Source organism: Pogona vitticeps, chromosome 4 (assembly GCF_051106095.1).
Source record: "Pogona vitticeps strain Pit_001003342236 chromosome 4, PviZW2.1, whole genome shotgun sequence".
NCBI lineage: Eukaryota > Metazoa > Chordata > Lepidosauria > Squamata > Agamidae > Pogona > Pogona vitticeps.
In genome coordinates, this window is record NC_135786.1 from 35,441,263 (window position 1) to 35,461,836 (window position 20,574).

General features: G+C 39.7%; 1 protein-coding gene across 1 annotated transcript; it reads left to right on the forward strand.

The window, feature by feature from the left end:
- The first annotated feature begins 588 nt into the window (after nt 1-588).
- Nucleotides 589-18,997, forward strand: TLDC2 (TBC/LysM-associated domain containing 2). Its single transcript, XM_078393262.1, has 9 exons — nt 589-650; nt 3,409-3,518; nt 4,353-4,468; nt 8,808-8,933; nt 14,372-14,536; nt 15,642-15,794; nt 16,847-16,942; nt 17,837-17,910; nt 18,348-18,997. Exons 3-9 carry the CDS (start codon nt 4,409-4,411, stop codon nt 18,481-18,483), a joined length of 810 nt encoding a protein of 269 aa, XP_078249388.1. The 5' UTR covers nt 589-650; nt 3,409-3,518; nt 4,353-4,408; the 3' UTR covers nt 18,484-18,997.
- The last annotated feature ends 1,577 nt before the right edge of the window (nt 18,998-20,574 follow it).

The window sequence follows — 20,574 nt, forward strand, 5'->3', positions numbered from 1 at the left end:
TCTCGGCATAAACAGCCATAAGAAAGGAGGATCATAGCCTTGAAATTGCCAGTCCCCACTGAGTACCTAGACAGCAGACTCAACCGACCTACAAGTCATCAGCTCACAGTCTTCCCATTCAAATGAAATGCACTACAACTTTGTTTAAATTATTAATATAATTTTAAAAGTTGCATCTGCACATATATATTAGCATATATATGTTTTATTCAAATTGGTGTCCCATTTTTTAAAAAATTCCTTTTTGGTGACATATATGTGGCCACCTGGTACTTTCCAAAGAGGACTGAAGATTTTAAGAACATTCTTAGGAACTGAACAATATTTTAGTTTTAAGGCCCTGAAGTCACAATATGTAACACAATTATAAACTGTACTATGAACCTAAATAGATATCTGCAAGCTAGCTGAGACTGTAACAATACAGTGGCTTTTCCTGGTAGTCTTGAAAGAGCTCTTCACTCTTGAAATTTCAGCTCTTCCCACCTCTCTTGATGCTGTTCCCCCATCTGTTGTGATGTCACTGTCTGCCTATGTTGAGTTTTCAGCTGAGTCACGAGCTTGCATTTATGCTCTCCCACCTTGCAATAACATCAGAAGACTAGATGGAGGTCCATGGAGCTGTGGGCTTTCTGGCTACTCTGACAAAGGTATGAGACTGACATCCACAGGACACAGGTCTAAGAAATTAGGAAAGTCTAATCTAAAGTCTGAGGCCAATAAGCATCTACATATGTAAAATTATATTACTGCTCCTTATGTATAGCAATACAGTGATGACCTGCAAGATGAATTTAATTCGTTCCACAGGTAATTATTTGCGAAAAATTAATCTTGTGAAATGCGTTTTTCCATAGGAATGCATTGAAATCTAATTAATGCATTCCTATGGGCAACAAAAGTCAGAACAAAGTCAAATTTGGTTTACAAAGGGTTTATTAAGTGCTCTTTAAAGCCATACATATTGTGCAAATGATTTCAAAAATTTCAATCAAAAAACTTTTACCTTTTTAAACATCACAGAAAAACATTTAAAAATCAGCAAACATGAGGCTGGAACAAAAAACGGAAAACATTCTTCTTGCGAGAAACATTTGTCTTGTGAGTCATCAACCCCATTGCCAAAGCCATTTGTCTTGTGAGTTTTTTGTCCTGCAAGGCATTTGTCTTGTGAGGCACCACTGTACATCGGAAGTTCCCTTCTACTGTTAGTGAGACTTTTGCTCCATTTAGCTCAGTGGTTCCCAACTATGGGTCCCCAGATGTTCTTAGACTAAAACTCCCAGAAGCCTTCACCACTAGCTGTGTTGGGCAGGATTTCTGGAAGTTGTAGTCCAAGAACCTCTGGGGACCCAAAGTTGGGAAGCACTGTTCTAGCCCTCCATATGTGTTTTTAGCCTACAATTCCCATCAGGCTGTAGTTAATACTACAAGATAATAGGAACTGTAGTCCAAAAATATTTGGAAGATCAGTTGTTTACTCCTAAGCTAACTAGTCAATATTCACTATTGTTTACTCTGAAAATGAAGAATATTTGGCTCTCCAGATCTTTAAAACTACAGTTCCCATCAGCTTCCCCCAGCATGTCTTATGGTAAGGTATTATGAGCAGTTGCAGGCCAAAACATCTGGATAGCAGAAAGTTCATCACTTATAGGCTGAAATCCTCTTGAGAAACAACATATGTGTAACTTGATGTTACACAAGCGGTAATACTCATCATGCCAGGGTGGAAGTACTATTCATTAAGCAGCAGGTGTATAGTTCAATCAGTCAAAGGAGGAACTGCACAGTCAATTGCATGATCAAATTGTGCAGTCTTCAATGCTTGGGCACACTTACACAGGCATAAAGTTATGCTGTGCCTAGACCAATGGTTCCCAACCTTGAGTCCCCAGATGTTCTTGGACTACAACTTCCATATATCCTGGCCAGAATAGCTAGTGGCGACAGCTTCTAGGAATTTTAGTCCAAGAACTAGGGACCCACAGTTGGGAACCATTGACCTAGATAAATAGGATCCTGGCCACAGTCTCTTTCAACTGGAAGCCAGTGGTCTTGGTCAGAGAACTTTGCTTGCTGTCTTGCCTATGATCTCATTATGACACCTTGCAAAATAGCAGCCTGTTGCTAGAAAAGGGCAGGCATATTTTGTTGTTCTTTTATAAAATGGGCCAGTAAACCACAACAATAACAATATGTATAATTTACGACATGCTTTACAATTCTTATCGTCATCTCCATTATGACCTTATCAGGCAAATCATTATTATGTACATTCTTAGGTCATCTCTTTCCAGGAGCTTAGGAACAGGCAACATATTTAACATCAAAACAGAATAATAAACTATAAAAAAGACGTACAAGCCCAGTAAGGTAGAAACTCGCATTATTCTTTGTATCTTGTCAACCAAATCTTTGTTCAACATTTTAGATTTAAGCTTTGCTTCTCATTTAACCATTTGAGTGAAAGTTAGTACTTTCACAAATTGCTCCTGTGTTTAAAAATGAGTTCAAATATTGGTCTGTGAATGAAAATTCTGGATTTTATCCCAGCTGAGTTGGCTGTCCATTAGTCCCTTTGAAATACATTGGCCTTCAGTTGGTCAGCCAGTGGGATATATTGCTTAAAGCACTGAAGCAGAAAAGGAAAAGGCCCAGTTCCCTTAGGCCATGAATCTCATGGTGTGACCATAGTCTATCCTTTAGCCTAAGGAGCTTCAAAGGATTGTTATAAGAATGTAAATGGGAGAAGAATTAGGCATGCTTTTTTAAGCTCTTTGAAAGAAAGGAAGGATATAACTGTGGTAAACAATTAAGAACTTTTTTTAAAAAAATGATTTCAAGTGAAATAAAGCAGGATTGGGCAATATGTGTTCTTCCAGTCTTTCTTGAGGCTTTTGGGGCTCCAGACTACCTCCAAACCCACCAGTATATCCCAGGATGTCCACTCACTTCCTGTTTCAATTCTATCCCCCTCCTTTTTCTCTCTCTCTCTAAAATTTTGGGACTGTGCATGTGACTCACAGTATGCCCTGAGGGAAAAAAACCATTTCTGGGTCACTTGAACCTTCCGACCCATGCACTAAAGCACAACAAATAGTCTAAATCCAACCTATTATTTAAACAGTTAGTCTTCAGCAAAATGTAAGTAAATCCTTAAGTGTCTGGATGCAAAACTCTCTGCCTATATGATTTTCCACCCACCTCCCAATGTATTTTTGTCCTATTATAAAATACTATAGAGGTTTAATTACTAGTGGTGCTCCTGAATATCAGCTTGGGACACAGCCAGGGTTGACATCCAGCAGCGCCAAGGGATTTTTAACAAAGCAATGCTGTATTCGTTATTCTTCCCAGCCTGTTTTTCCACCAGTCTTTCCATTCACTTACTCCACTGGTATATAGAAAATGCAAGATTCCTGCTGGGGAACAGGTGGGAAGAAGACAGGCAAGAAGACCAGGTGAAGAATAGAACAAGAGGCACAACTGCTGCAAACTTCTCAAAGCCCTTGAAGGTAGAGACACCACCAACTCTCAGACAACTTTAACAGTGAAAGAAACTTGCATTGTGGCATTGAGTAACTTGTTTATTTTTGTTTTCAGTTGTACAGACTTCTGCCTTCTGATATTGACCCAAACTGAGGCTTAATCCGTATTAATTCCATCATATTAAATATTTGCCACTTGGCTTACTCAGTAAGCCTATATACGTTGTCCTCTAGAGACAAGGGCAGAATCCTGTTGCTTAGTGTAGTAAATTGTGCTAGAAGAAGCCCATTGAATAAATGGGGATTTAATGAGCCAATTCCTCCATAATTTCCATTTATTCAAGTGGACCTACTCTAACTGCAACTTACTTTAACATATTATGTCACAGTTAGAGTAGGCCCATTTGAATCAAAGGAATTTACAGAGGGGTTGACTCACTAGATCTGCATTGATTCAATGGGCCCACTTGTGTGTCAGTTACTCCACCGAAGAACAAGTTTTTAGCTAAGTAATGACAGTGCATCCACAGAGGGTGGATTAAGAGGAGGAAATGTAGCGCCAGCCTTATCGTACCAAAACGTTTACAGACAATACATACATTGCAACATCATTGTTACAAATGCTAACATTTGAAGCAACCTGTGTGTTGATCCCCAAATAATGGGATCAGCTTGTTGCATGAATGGCAGATGGGGAAGCAAGCAGCCACCCTTCTGGTACAGGTGACAGATTTGACAGGTTGAGCTGGATAGAACTAGGCACAAGTTCATAAGGCATATGAATTTTGTGACTGTTCGGGGGCATTTTCTTTCCAGAGGAGTGAGATCACATAATCAGTAATGCTTTCCTGGAATTTGTAGGGGCTTCTGCAGCAACTCAGCACAGAACAAGCAAAGGCTACTGACTGCTGCTCCTTATGGGAGCATCCCATGTGTACTTTGGAAGAAAATTCCGAAGTAACCCTGTTCAGATAAATGTGAGTATTCTGTAAATATGTCATTTTATTTGAATGCCATGCAAACTGGAATCTTCTTGCAGAAGCATGAAGTTGTGCAGCTGGTCCTGCAGGTGGAATAGATGACTTGGGTCTTTGGTAGGAAAGCCTATAGAGAAAGAGGGGAACCTTCTGGGGACAAGGGCTGTATTTTGTAGGTCAGAAAGAGAGAAAATCATCTTCTTAATGAAAACAGATGCCAGTTTAGATCCTGTTGAATTATCTGCCAGGACAATCTTCCACACATATACAATATTCAGAAGTGAGCCATATTGTGTCCAAAAGAACTTATTCTCAGACAAATTCATGCACTTCAAATATATATGGATAACCATGCATTTACCAAGTTTAATTTTTTTAAGCCCAACATTTTATTAGACCTTTGCCCACTAGTATAATGAATATAGTCAAAGCTATTAACTATATAATATTAAATCCTACCTATAAATATACCATAAACTACTATTTTAACATTAAAAATCTTTATGCCAATTTTAAGAGAGATTGACAGAACAGATTTAAATGGATAAGTGATTTTTCAGCCATTGAACATAGGAGCTCAGATAAGTAGAATGGTTGATGTTATCCAACACAGTAAAGGGTACCTGGTGAGCAGGAGGTAAATTGTGATCTATTGATAGACCACTAGATGACCCTGCAGTACATCTTTTATTGTTTGTGACTCCCCATTGTTTAACAATAGCAACAGCTTTTCTCCCGCAGTCCCCTCATGTTGTTCTAAATGTATTTGCTAGCTTTAATATTTGGGAGGGGGTGACAATATTGTTTTAATATTCCCATTTCCCCTTGAATGATGCCCGTCTTTATCCAGACAGCAACATTGTAAAGTAGTTGGGCTGAGCGACAGAGGCCCAAGTTTACCCACTTGAGTTTCGTCACTCAGAGGGTGAGTCTCTGATCCAGCTTCACTCTCTAGCTATTATACTATGCTGGTGCTCCTTAAGAAAGGTACGGGGAGAAAAACCTGTAAACTAATGTTTGTCACTAAAAACAATTCCTGCACAGAGCATACCATCAGGAGCATCCTGGGTCTTAATTCATGTATCAGTTTGCACCTGGCTGTAGCTTGGTGGTCTTCAGGTTTCTAGTGAAGCAAAAAGTTCATCTTGGGAGCTGAAGGTCTGTTCTTCTCTGTTTGAGGGTAACTAGAGACCAAATGTTGCCTTGATATTCTAGTCAGTGCTCCATAAATAAGGAGGTGGTGGGGTAGAAAACATGAAGCATCACGGTGGCTCCCTAGCACCCCTGTGGCCCTCCAAAACTGCCACCTTTAAATTTCAACTTTTTGAAATATTAGATCGGAAAATCCTCTTGTGCTCCCCCACGGGGTGTGAAGCAAAATTTTGCTATGACTGTAATGCCTCCGGATCCCTCCATTTATTATTATTTTGTTTAAGTCATTAAAAAATGCTAAGACGTTTTTATTTTATTTTATTTTTTTAAAATCTCATTTTATATAAACATGTTACAGCCCTCAAAGGTCCAGAGATGTTCATGTGCAGCCCCAGGCCTCAGGAAATTGCTCTTCATGACTTTTGTTGTACAATGGCCCTATGCTAAATCTGTGTGTATTAGGTCTCTGATTGTCAGCTTTGGCTGTCCTTGCTAATGCCATCCTCTAAATTTAGCACAGTCTTCCCTGAAGGCAGATAGCTGATCTCTTGTTTGTGGAGAGGAAAACAGAATTTTGTTGATTGTCACATCTTGTTTTGGTAGTGGTAGAGCTTAGCAATGATAAATAACAATGATAAATACTCCCTGGAAAGAAAAGTACTCAATAATATTTACTTTAGACTTAATCCCAGTGCAATACAATGTATGTTTACTTAAGAATAGGAAACAATATATTCAGTGAACTTAGTCCTAGGCAAATATACATAGGATTGCAGTTAAATTGCACTGACTCCAAAGAAAGTGGGTATGGGAGTACAAACTCGCAAAATAATTCTATACATGACTGTTCAGGTGTGTGTCCCCTTCAACTCAATTAAACATACTGGCAGGAAATAATATTTGAATTAAGAAACATTTCAAAAGTAACGTGATTTACTTACAAAGTTGTTTTTTGATGTAACAAGTTAACTTTCAAATTACAAAAGTTGTTTGTAAAGGACATTTTCCAGCCTATTTAGGAGCATTTTGTAAAGGCATTTTCAAGTTTTATGCCATTTTCCTGACAATCCTAAGTAGCAAGGGAAATATTGTTTTGCTGGATCTGATATATTTTGGCAATTCCAGGATATCTTTTTGTAAGCGTTACCAGCTTCTGCCGCTGGAGGGCCACTATATTTCTCCACATTCCCCCTCCCCCCCATCTACTGGTAAGTCAATACAATGTGCCAGAAACATATACTGCAACAAATTGTTTTGTGAGTGAAATAGTACTAAGGGTAACAATACTCTGGGTGCCATGAAGTAATCAGTAATGCAGAGTTCTCCTTCATACAAAATGTTTCAGGCTCTGAGACTATCCTGGCTCATTTTTCGAAACTGGCCACAGCAGCATCCAGTCAATGTGAGCTACAGTGTAAAGGAAAATGGCTGCTCAGTACTAAGGAAACACCCAGTCTTAAATGCTAGTGGCACCCGACATGCAAAAATATCTAATTGAGATCTGACAGATTTCTTTAAAAACAAAACAAAAATATTTGGAGAAAGTAGAATTTAGCCCAGAGACGGGGAGATTCACTTCACTTTCTCCCATCCTATGGTCTCTCTCCTCCAAATTACACTCTCCCATGGTTTCTTTTCCAAAAGGATTAAACATACTTTGTGAACGCATGGGGTTGGCACAGGAGCAAGATCCATTCAGGGAGTGGGAAAAAAAGATGACAGGAAATACACTAAAAGCCAGAAGTAGGAACTGTTTCATAACTCAGGGCTATAGCACATGTTTAGCATGTCAAAAGCACCAAGTTCAGTTTCTGTTATCTCCAAGTGTGAAATGTTTCTGTCTGAAATCCGAGAAAGATGCTGTCAGTAACTGTTCAAAGTATTGAATTATATGGCCCATAGTCCAACTTGATATAAGGCGCTTTCCTATCCTCAAAGGGTCCTTCTGCCCCTTATACTCATCTAGTCTGAGTTCCCTTGAGTCTAGCACCTCTGTATTTTCAAACATGGAGACACGACTTAACTCTGTGTAATTGTATCTATCTGAATTCCAGAGTCATTTGTCAGAGGTCTTTCTCACTGTGTTTTGCCTAAGGACAGGGCCTTTTCAGTGATGGCACCATTGCTGTAAAATGTTCTCCCCTCCCCTGTAGGATTTCCTGGCACCTCTGCCATGTTACAGTGACATAAGAGGTTCTAGTACCAGAAGTGCAGGAAGGGGGAACACACTACATCCCCTGCCTGCAACTGGACAAGAGAGCTGTCAACTTTCTGGAAACATATGTCAACATCAAAATACAGCCAATAGAGCTCTCCAATGGGTAATTGATTGAGATTAATGCCTCATTCTGAAGGTTCCTTCCTCAGAGCAAGGTGTTATAAAAGGGACAGCCATGGAAATTGCTTGTGTTGTTTACCTTGATACAGGCTTACTTTCATTAAGCTGCTGATTTTGGCTTATGAAATAACTTTGTCCTACATATCCCTCAACAGTAACTAGTTAGGTTACTTGTAACTAGTTACTTTCGAGCTGTGGATGACCTAGTGAAAAGAAGACCTCTATTTAAATCCCCAGTTACATTCAAATGCCAGGCAACCTTTGTAAAAGGCATTTAGCTCAGCCTACTTTATGAAAATGAAAAATAGTGTTAAACCTCCTTAGAAAAAGGATCCCCTTAGAAAAAGAATGAGATAATGGGAAATAAATAACTAGATTGCTGCTCGGTTCCATATAGAGTTACTCCAGATAAATGTTCTGCTGTATTCAGCATGTGTAGGACAGCCTGTGGAACATTATTGTATCATAGCAAAGTTCCCTGTCCATTCCACACAACCTCCTTGCCAGAAACGAAGTCTGGCTAGTAGAAGACCTTTCTCTAGGAGTAGCTTATGACTGGAATGTGTAAATGTTGGGGTTGATATGGCTCACTTTTCTGGTCCACAAGCTAACCATGTCTTAAACTCCTACTTTCTTAAAAGTTAGGGTTTTGGCCACACTTTCTGTGCTGATCCTCTCTCTTTTTAGGATTTATATAAAGAGTGCAGGTAGACAGATCAATATGGTCTGGAGTACTCGGGTTTGTTTTGTGCTGGTATCTCAGATGACAGCCACTGTACTGCAATAAGAGAGCCTGTTTACAATGAAGGCATAAATTACGCAGTATTTATAGGGGCGTGTTCTTCACAGGCTACTGGCAGACACCTGCTCTCTACTCTTCCTGCCTTGCTATCGGGAAAGAGTGCTTCAATCGTGGACTTCTTTTGGAGGATCACAGAAAGGATGAAAACACCACGATGTGAGTACGTTCTTCTGGTAAGTAATATGGACTATGCTTCTGGGGAAGGGAACGGAAAGGAAGACAGGGATATTTCTAGTCCAGGTTCTACCCAATGGTAATTCTTATTCTAATAATCTATGCAGTTTTATCTATTTGCAGTTGTGGGAAAGGGGCTGTTTCAATCTATTGTCCCTGTGCAGAGCTGTCTGAGTAAAGTTTTTGCCTCCTAAGTGTTTTGGATTATTTCTGTATGAATTCTGCCTGTATCCTAAATCTAGTATTTGAAATGAATGGAACATACATTGCTAACATTAATGGAACTTAAGACCCATTGATTTCAAAACTCAGTAACAAGTCCTCTTCACTCTGGTAAGTCAAGCTCAGTGCTTATGACTGAGCCCAAGGTCACCCAGTAAGCTTAATGGCCAAGTGGGAATTTGAACTCCTGCCTACCAGTTCCTCATCCAACACTGTAATTACTACACCACACTTAGTCTTTCTGGATTTATTATTGAAAGTACAGTACAGTGGGGTCTTGACTTAAGAACGGCTTGAGTTAAGAACATTTTGACTTAAGAACCACTCTCATAGGAAAATATTGACTTGACTTAAGTACTTAGATTTGAGTTAAGAACTGAAAAAAAACCCATGTGGGAGGCAGGGAAAGTGCAAAAAGTGAACTTTCAGTTAACTGTTGGCCAGTGAAAAGGGTGCCTGTCTGCTTCCTCACTCCTCCCAGCGTTTAGAGAGTGGATTGGGAGACGGTCTTCGGACTGCCTGGTACTGTACTGCCTGGACTGTATTTTCCCTGCCTTCCCTGAACCTTTCTTGACCTAAGAAAAAAAGAAACAAAATATCCACCTCTAGTGGTCGAAGGCAGAATAGCAGCTTCCCATTAGTTTCTATGGATGGAAAAGAGCAGATACGGATTAAATGGTTTTCAATGCATTCCTATGGGAAATGCAGATTTGACTAGAGAACTTTTTGACTTGAGAACCGCCTTCCAATACGGATTAAGTTCTCAAGTCAAGACCCCACTGTACTGTATAGTGTGTTGTGATTTTACATTGCTGTGACCTGCAGATAAAGATACAGCTCATGAAAGGCTTAGAGGATGGAAGCCAGAAAGCTAAACAAGAAAGATTGGTTTCCTCCCACATACAACTAAGCGCAGCACCAACTTGTGATTAAACTGTACAGGGATACTATCCATATATACCTCACCACTACAGCCTGTCCACTTCACAGTAAGAGCAGGTGTTGTAAGAAAGAGGTGTGAGGATTACTTTGTGCATATGTATGTGTGTGTGAAATGGTGTGAAACATGAAAAGAATCATCAAAAGAGAAAGGGTCAGGATAGGTCTTCACCCCATACCAAACATTCAGAACTCCTGCCCGAACTTGGTTAATTAAGTTAATGTTAAATGAAATCTAAAGGTTCAGAGACTGGCAGACCCAGATTAAACAAATTGGGATGTTTCCTTGCAAACTTCCAGGCAGCACTGAGATAATGTGAAATCCTTATGCCAGTGTGTTAGCGCTGAATTAGATGTACCTTCTGTGCTGTCACAGTTCCCCACCCTCTTGCTCATCATAGCAAATTTGACAGTATTTGAACTACGCCCTGTAACATGAAACAAATCAGGAGGTCGTAGTCGCAAAGAACAAAATACTTGTTTTTATTTCCTTCTCCTAATATTGAAGGTATGAACTACATCAGATTCATAATGAAGATAATTTAGCAAAGAATAACTTAACTTCATTTGTGATACAACTGGAGCTTTTAAAATTATGGCAGTGTGACCTTACACACATGGACTGAGTGCCAACTTGCACTACATCACACTCTCTGCTGTGGACATTGCAATGATAATGAGGTGTGTGAGAAGAATGTGTTTTATATTACAGACCAGAAGCTTCTAGCACGCAGGTGGCCTGTTTGTTTATTCATTTAAAATATTTTTACACTGCCTTTCTCCTAAGAAAGGACTCAGGGCTTTCATATAACATTAAAACTGAATATTAAAGCTAAATCAGACCTCTCTAGGCATGGGCACAGTTGGTGAGCTAGTTTTAACTGTGTAAAAGCACTCCTGACTACCACTGAAACCTGGTCATCCAGACTCAGAGATAAATCCAGGGGTACAGCTAAACTGTGCACTTGTGTTTTCAGAGGGGGTGTAACGCTATCCAGCACAGGCTGCATCCTTGACCTGCCTTTTGACTAACCAAGAGTAACTCTCTTATCTAAATTAAGTTTCAGTTTATTTGCAATAGTAACTAATTTTTTTTAAAGAAACAAGCAAGTAATTTTATTTTAATGTAACCAATGGTAAGTAACTACTGTATTTTGGAGGCTTTGAAGTTATAACAATGAGCACCCGCACTTTATTCAGAGTATGGGAAGTTACTTTTTAATCAGTTCGAAAGAAAATCATAGATGGGATTATGTTGTACCATTCATACATTCGTATAATACGTTTTTAAAGCATTTTAGTTGTTGCCAGCTTCGATGCCTGTTTTGCCTTCAATCTGTAGTTGTTGTTTGTAAAACACTCAGTTTAACAAGGTGGTATATTGCCTTCGTGGGACGTGATGGCACTGAGGGTTAAACCACAGAAGCCTCTGTGCGGCAAGGTCAGAAGACCAGCAGTCATAAGATCGAATCCATGTGACGGGGTGAGCTCCTGTCGCTTGTCCCAGCTCCTGCCAACCTAGCAGTTTGAAAACATGTAAATGCGAGTAAATAAATAGGTACCACCACGGTGGGAAGGTAATGGCATTCCGTATCTAGTCGCGCTGGCCACATGACCACGGAAACTGTCTACGGACAAACACTGGCTCTATGGCTTGGAAACAGGGATGAGCACTGCGCCCTAGAGTCGGACACGACTGGACTAAATGTCAAGGGAAACCTTTACCTAACCTTTTTATACTACCTTCACAATATTTTTTGCAATTGATAAGGGAGAGACTTTGGAATTCAGGAAGCAGACAAGAATATTATTTTGATAAGGTGAACTAGAGGGCAAAGAGCAGCCTTGATACTGAGGTTTGTGCTGGTTTTCCTCCAGTGCCATTGTTCTTTCAAATTATGACTGGTATCTTTTTTTTCATGGGCCCAGGCAAGTTACCTCAACAAGCATATTACATCACAAACTTCACACTCTCTCTGTGTAATCTCAACCCATATATTCAAAGTGATTGTACTGAGTTTGAGTGAGGGCAATAAAAGCAACTACAAATGCCAACTCTCTGACAATTCCCAGCTGTACTTAAAACAAACACTCTTCCTGCTTTTGGGTGGGTGGAGCTAGGTCCCTAAGCATGTACATGCAGCTGGGATTGTGAGGACTTCTCTCATGTTTTTCTTGGATATTAGCTGGAGTGTCCATGCAGACACCATGTGAACAATTACTGCTCAACAAGACAATAGCTGCCACCAGGAAGTTTCCCTATCTGTTCACACATTGCTTGTCCAGGGGCCACGCAGCTTCGCTGCATCCTGGAAGTCCGCATCTGCTGTCCCAAATGCAGAAACAAGTTGAGTGAGTCCCTTCTTTCCAGAGAACATCATCAAGGCTGTAAAAACCAAATTGTGAATTGTAATGATTTGGGGGAAGTTTTACAGTAGCCAACCCCAGCCTCTCTGCATTTAATTTAGGACAAAGCTATCCGTAGCCACACACTGAAAAATGCATAATGTGGAGAATTTCAATTTTATTTAAGAATAAAGGTAAAGGTTCCCCTTGACAATTTTTTGTCCAGTCTTGTTCGACTCTATTTAAGAATAGGAAAGCCCATTTACTAAAGAAGCAAGAATCCTTTTAGGTAAACCAGTAAGACAATACTAATAAATGAAGGAAAATCCAAACGGCAATAATTCCCAAAAACAAGGACAAGTAAAGACCAAGTAAAAGAACACTTACATGAGAAAATAAGAAAACTAGCTAGACTATTCTATTTACACGGAGGGTGTAAGAACAGACATAGTTAAGTCTCTGAGCTTATGCAAGGTGTCACACAGTCCCCCTTTGCTTAGGGATTCTGCTGTTTTTATACCTTTCTTAATTTTTGGTGGGGTGACAGCTACAGTATTAATTAATCAAGATGGAACTTCCCAGAAGGTGGTCAATTTACAGCTCCCATTTGAAATGCTTAAAAGAATGACCTTGGGCACCTCCTTATCTCTCACAATACCCAGATGACTCATTCTGCAAGCTATCGACTTCCTCTCCTGTCAGTCTTCTTTGTACCCAAGATGGATGAAGACTGGTTTCCTGGCAGAGATGCCATAATTTATATCTCTGTGTTATTAGGCATCTTTGATCTTCTTCATTACCCAATAGTTTGAAGACAGGAGAGAGCACAACCATAGGCTGCCATTACAGTTTACTAAGTTTTGTTCTTAGAAGTCTATCTTTCTTACTTTAGGTTTGATATACCAAACACTAAAAAGGTTAATTGTCATCACACTTAAAGGAGCCAATCTAGAGTATATCTGCAATGCTTCTGAAAAGGATTTTACTGCCTAAAAGATAAAATCCATTGGCCAGCCTACAGTTTGGGTAAAATCAAAGAAAGAGCTTATCTCATAATGGATACACATAACAATTTACATACAGATAAGATCATTATAATTGACAGTTTACATATACATGTTTCTTGGACAAAGTGGATTGGAGGACATGGCTATGGGGGGGTAAAACTCATTAGTTTGGCTGTGTATTATCTTCAGTATCAGAAACAATATGTCTCTGATTAACTGGGGAATATATCAAGAGATATGCTATTATATATGTGTCCTGTTAATGGCTTTCCATAAGCCCCTGACTGGCTACCTTGTGAACAGAACACTGTAAGAGACTAGCCTTTTGTCTGATCCAACAAGGGTCTTCTTACATTCGTAACACACTGAAAACCATCAAACAGCCCACAGATTAACTACATGGTACTAACACTGGGAAGAAGATTCAGCCTTCCCATTTTTGCAAGACAGAAAAATAGAATAAGACACAGGCAAGAGAATATTCTTCTTTTAATCAATAGAACTCTCCAAGCCTTACATTTAGTCCCTACTTGTAGGGTGGCCCTGAAAACATTACCAAGATGTTTTCTAATGGCCCCAAATTACATTGGTGGAGGTTTTAATGAATCACAAACTACAGCCAGTTTGTCCTTTTTGTTAAACTGTTGAAGATTTACTACAACAAAAGATGAAGAGAGGGCTTAGGCTAATTGACTGATCAATTGTATTTCCAACATTTAGGGGGAAGGCTTTGTTCTAGAGAAGACTAATACTCCTTTTAGCAGATTCCTTTATACATCATTTCCTTATCTTTTTACTTTGATGCCTGTCTGTCTTGTAACAACAGGATAGAAGCCCTGGACAATGAGGATTATTCTGTTGCTTCAATAGGAAAGTTGAGTTGTCACATTATTCCTGTTTAACCATGTGCATTCTTATACCAGCCCAGCCTGCTGGAGGAAACCCTGTCGCTTGAGCCCAAGGAAGTTGCTGAGCAGGAGGACCCTGTCAGGCCACCTATAGATGATCCAACTTTGTTCACAGAAGAGTCTCACCTGCCTGTGTTGAATGGGCAAAGCAACATCATGCACTTGGAAGAAATCCAGAAGGTAAATATAGGGCATATCACAGGGGGTCTGGATTTGATGCCTGTCATATGGACTCCTCTGGGTGAGCTTTTTGCCATCGTGCCTCCATGGGCAAGCAATGACAAGGAGCAGCTCAAAACATTTTCCTGTCTTTGTCGAAGGGCTACATGGGGTCTCATTCTGCTTTGAGCCCACGTATAAAAACAGTTGACTGAGTGTTGAATCATATTTCAACACTGGCCTTTCTTTCTTTGTTCATGTCAGAAGCACCACAGTACAATTAATAATATCACCTAATGATGGGCAACATCAAGAGCATTTGGGACAGGTAACTTCAAGTCTTCCTTAGTACATGTTGAGAGGCATAGAATAGATTGACATATGTGTGAATTTATCTGTTCTTCTCTGCACCCACAAATGATTGGTGCAAAATCCCTATTTTTTTAGGTTCACTTTGGTTCTGCCAGTTCTGGTCCACAGACTATTATTTGACTTCCAAGTAATCCAGTTCTTGCGTTACTGGAGCTGGGATTATCTTTCCCCCCACCACCCCATTTTAAGAGGTGGATAATTCTCTCTTTCCACATTATTTTCCTTGCATTCTCTGCTTTTCCTTCAAGATTCACATTGTGGGGGAAAATGTTTCTTTGATTTTAATGTGGGAGAGGCAGAATGATAGGTCAGTATCTTCTCCTGCATCTTGTGGCAACAACACAGCTTAGGAGGCCTAGGTCAGATCCTATGGTACAAGCAGTCCTATCCATTGTGTACATTTCAGCACCTAGAGGTGACTGCTTCACTGTGCCCATTTGTAGGACTGGCCCTGTCAATGACAGAGGTTTTCAATAGGACATGTCCTGACCTACAAATCAGAAGCAGTACCAATGATGTAGTGAAGCTTCCTAAGCTGAAGTCCCTCAGATGTTTTTGAAGGACAACTCCCAGAAGTCCTGGCCAACATAGCTAGTGGTGAAAGCTTCTGGGAGTTTCAGCACATCTGGGGACCAAAGGTAAGGAGCCATTGATGTAGTGGAATAAATATGACTAATTCCTGTGATGAGCAGTTCTAGATAAACTATCAAAGGAGGTGAGGTAAAGATTGACTTTCTCTATATGGTCTCTTTAGCTTGCTCCACATCTGCCTCTGCGAGTGACTGGACACTCATGGAACCTCATCTACTATACAGCAAGAGATGGATTTAGCTTGAAGTCTATGTATCGAAGCATGAGTGACTTGGTCTCTCCTGTATTGTTAGTTATCAGAGACACTGATGGCCAGGTAAACAGAGAGAGATGTAAAAGACAGTAAATCATACCTTATAGCTAGGTAAGTGAGATGTTTATGGGAAATGAGAATGGGAGTTTACTGAGGGTCTGACTATACTTTAAGAAGAATGTGTATTCCTTGTAATTGGACAATTTTTCTCCCACAATTTGTTCTCCTCAGTAATGCATGTTTTGGGAGTCAGCTTTTCAAATTCAGCCTGTTTTTAGCTCTAGTACCCAGTTAGAAAACATACTCTATCCCAGATACACAGCTGAGAAAAACTATGTGATATGACAAACAGGCATATTTCACCACTTGAAATGCATGCCTTTAGTTTGATTGCTGAACACATATGGCTCACACTTACAATTAGAGGAATTGGGCAGAGAAAACTTTTTCCTTTCCAAAACTTTTGATTTTGGCAGTTCATGAGATCCTGCCTACATGAACTTTAGATTTTGGCATCTGGAGATTACAGCAGATTGCAAGGGGGAAATGAGGAGAAAGGAAATATCCACAATGAAAAGGAAATGTTTATGCTGTGAGCTGCGTTCTGTGAGTGCAACTAGTATAACTCCTTGACCTGTAGTAGTGGTAAAGTTGTTTTTCCAGATGCAACTCATCCTAGTGTATGATTCAGAGGCTGCAGTAGGTCTCTGCCACAGAGATTGCCCTGCCAGCTGAGCCAACATTTTGCCCAACACATTTGTTCATCCTTGAGTTACTATTTTATATCTAGATTGATCTTGGGGTCTTAGTATGCATCAGCACATTTCTGATGTCTATTCATGCCTGTGCTAAGCTGAGCAGTCACAAACGTAACAAAAGTTAGATCCCTGCCTGAAATCCTAGACCACTTTATAATCTTTGCAATAGAATGGTACTCTCAGAAAGACCCCCAGGTTTCAATTATAACTTGGAAAGAGATTCTGTAACACCTCTGATGCTTGTACTAAAGGTAATAATAATAATATAAAATATGGGTGGTCACATGTGAACAGACCACTATCTAGCCATGCTTTGTTGCTGTTTAAAACAATTTTCTTTTTTCACATATTTTTCAGATATTTGGTGCCTTTTCTTCCACATCTATCCATCTCAGCAGCTGTTTTTATGGCAATGGGGAAACATTTCTCTTTTCCTTCACTCCACAACTAAAGGTGATTTAAAAATATGTGTGAGCAAACAGTAAGGCAGCTAAACCAAGCACTATAAAAGGCTGCCTTCCTGGACAAACATTCCCGGGAGTAAGTACTACTAAACTCAGCAAAAAAAATACACCTGCATATGTATACATATATATGCTGATGATAGCACTAAAACAACTTGCATCTTTCTTACTTTAGATTTTTGTCCTAATCCTAAACCAGATTGTATTTTCAGTTGTACACAAGTTAATATAATTGCCTTGAGGGCCAAATTCTAACTTGCAAAGGATCTCAAGAACTGCATTCCAGCAGTAGGTGAAGATAAGACCACAGGGCATGGCCAATGCAAAGTGGCAGGACTAAATATAAAGGTTAGCAATTTAGACATTTCCTTACTAATCAAAGGATAGCTCAATTTGATTACATGCTTAATAATTGTTAAATAACAAAATGTTAGGCAGCAAAGCTGAGCTCAGTTCCATGCAACACCTTCCTGGCATTTAAATATCCTCTTACAACAAAGAACCTTCTGGGCCAGATAGAGAAAACAGCTTCCCAGGCTGTACTTAGCTCACAAAGCAGAGGTTCCCCATTCCTGGTTTCATGTGCATAGGAGGTACTAAGAAAATGTTTAGTAAGAGGAACCGGGTTGAAAAGGACAGAACAAACACTGAATAAAGAAACACAACAATGTGTGCTTCTGCACATCAGCTGCTAAAGAACTGGGAATGGAAAAGTGTAGTTGAAACTTAAGTCATGAAGGTAGCCTTCTCATCAGCAATTGGGTAAACAGAAGGTTGTTCTAGGTGGGCTTTTCATCTGATTCACCATGGCTCTTCTTTTTTTACTGCACCTTTTATTACAAAAAGCTTATGTCTACAATATTTTTTTTCTATCCCACTCTAGGTATTTAAATGGACAGGTAAAAATACCTTCTTCATGAAAGGAGATGCAGATGCCCTAGCGATTGGTGGAGGCAGGTGTGTAGCTATGAAAGGTGACAAAGTTTTGACAAAGTGCCTGCACACAACATGCAACACATTCCTTCTTCCAAAGGCATCTGGACCGTGTAAGACAAAATCAGATGTTCACCTTTGCCATAGATACCTCCATGGTATTTCTCAGTTTCATAATATCACACTGAAAGCAGCTACCTACTGTTCTTATCCCTAGCCCACTCTTTGATGGATATACAAGTTGACTCCACATATAACAGGTTGATACTTTCATATGGATCAAGTGAGCATTGAAAAAGCCATTTGTTGTAAACATGACCATTTTTCCTGGATCAGGACTGCTCATCTTCCACAGTAATGCTTTTCAGTTGACTCAAGTAAAAACGCATACTATATCACTATATCATTTTAAGTGTTGCTAATCTCACCACCATCATTGCTGTCTTTTTGTTTATTTACAGTGGCAGGTTTGGCTTGTGGCTAGATGGAGACCTGAACCATGGAGGAAGTCATCCCTGTGAGACATTCAACAATGAGGCATTATCCTTTAAAGAGGAATTTGTCATCCAAGATTTGGAAGTCTGGGCACTCTCTTGAGCCAAAAGGACAGAAATATATTGGATTTCTCATTGTGTGCACATTACAAATGCAAGGCGCAACATCAGCTAGTAGTCTCCTGCAGTGACTTCAGAAATTTTCTTCAAATGACCATAAACTTGTTATGGATTCTTTGTGTGCCCAGAGATTAGCAGAGAAGGAAAAAAAATGATGGATTAACCTACTAGCTTTCACATATTCCAGTCCTCTTCCCTACCATACTATCCATTCCTCCATTTAGTAGTTTTGCCCCCTGCTTCTGAACCTATAATGATGAGTTAAGGGTTTCAATCCTTTCTTAATCATTTTGCTGTTTAAAGCATGGAGTATTTGCTGCCATTTATCTGAAGAGAACCGCCATGATCCTTCATTGCCAAAAGAGGCATCTGCCTTATAGATCCAGTTACTGTCCTAGCTGGAAATCCCATTGTTCTCCTAATTCCCATAGCTGTTACCAGGAGAAGAATATTTGTACAGCCATTAAAATGGGGAAATTAAAGATTCATTCATAGCACTGCATCTTAGTTGTGAGATGACAGACCCCTCTGATGCTCCCTAATGCAACCATACATTTATACAGCAATCTTATTAGCCTTTGATCATATCACCATATATCCCGTGTAAGAATAGATCCATGAGTATGTGAAACACGGAAACATCTCAAGACTAGTCTTGACAGCCCAAATAGACTCACGAGTGGTTGTTTAAAAGAAAAAACAAGCTCTCTCATGTCTAAAACAATAGGATATTTATTGGTGTCATCAGTATTTTGTTTTATGATTCAGATTGGCATACTGCATATACAAACATAGGTTGTTAAACTAGTAATCAGTCTTTCTCTCCCCCCCCCCCTTGCCCCATAAAAACATTTGGGAACATTTAAAGTAATTGTTCTGTTACATGTGAAATTGTTTACTAAGTGTTTAAATGAGACTGAATAATATTTCCCCTTCGTTTTTGTGGGAAACTACATTTTTCTAGCACTTCCTTCGCAATGTTTTGTGTAGAGTAACTACACTCCTTAGCTAACATGCTTTGAATTTGTAATAGAATATGGTGTCATTACTGTAAATCCTTTTGGCACTGCACATGACATCAAAGATAACTGACAAAGAAATCAAGTGCTCCTCACTATGCCACTCCAGCATGGGAGCATTTAAAATGATTTTAAATATAAATTCAATAAAACAATTTTTTAATGATTGGCTCAAGGCCAGCCAGCTAGCCAGCATTGCTTGCCATTGAATGAATACCTCCTTTTATATTCATAGAATATAATATAAAGTGAAGTTAGAAGGGGCCTACAAAGCCATCAAGTTCAACCCCCTGCTCAATGCATGAATACAATCATAGCATATCTGCCAGGTGATTATCCAAGTTTGAATGCCTCCAGTGTTGGAACACTCACCAGCTCCCAAGGTAACTGGGTTCCACTGTCGTACTGCTCCAACAGTTAGGAAGATTTTCCTGATATTCATCCGAAATCTGGCTTCCTTTAACTTAAGTCCATTGTTGCATGTCCTGCACTCTGGGATGATCAAGAACTGTATAACAGATAGCCTTTCAAATATTTGAAATGTGCTATCGTATCACCCCTCAGCCTTCTTTTCTCAAGGCTAAACATCCCCAATTCCTTCAGCCTTTCCTCATAAGGCTTGGTTTCCAACCCCCTGATCATCCTTGTTGCCCTCCTCTGAACTTGTTCCCATTTGTTAGCATCCTTCTTGAAGTGTGGTGTCCAGAACTGGACACAATACTCAAGGTGAGGCCTAACCAGTGCTGAATAGAGTGGGACTAGTACAAACTGTACATCTGTTAATGCAGCCTAAAATAGCATTTGCCTTTTTTGTAACCACATCACAGTGTTGGCTCATATTTAGCTTGTGATCTATGAGAATTCCAAGAGCCTTTTTGCTTGTAGTTTTGCTGAGCCAGGTATCCTCCATCCTGTTACTGTGCAATTGGTTTCTTTTTCCGAGGTGCAGTACTTTGCACTTATCCCTGTTGAATTTCATTCGGTTGTTTTCAGCCCAGTGCGCCATCCTATCAAAGTCATTTTGAACGTTGTTTCTGTCTTAATCTAGGGTATTT

Coding starts and splice junctions, on each gene's coding strand:
- TLDC2 (XM_078393262.1), top strand. CDS start 4,409: ATGGGAGCATCCCATGTGTACTTTGGAAGAAAATTCCGAAGTAACCCT. Junction 16,943..17,836: donor CCTTCACTCCACAACTAAAG/GTGATTTAAAAA, acceptor ATCCCACTCTAG/GTATTTAAATGGACAGGTAA. Junction 17,911..18,347: donor CTAGCGATTGGTGGAGGCAG/GTGTGTAGCTAT, acceptor GTTTATTTACAG/TGGCAGGTTTGGCTTGTGGC.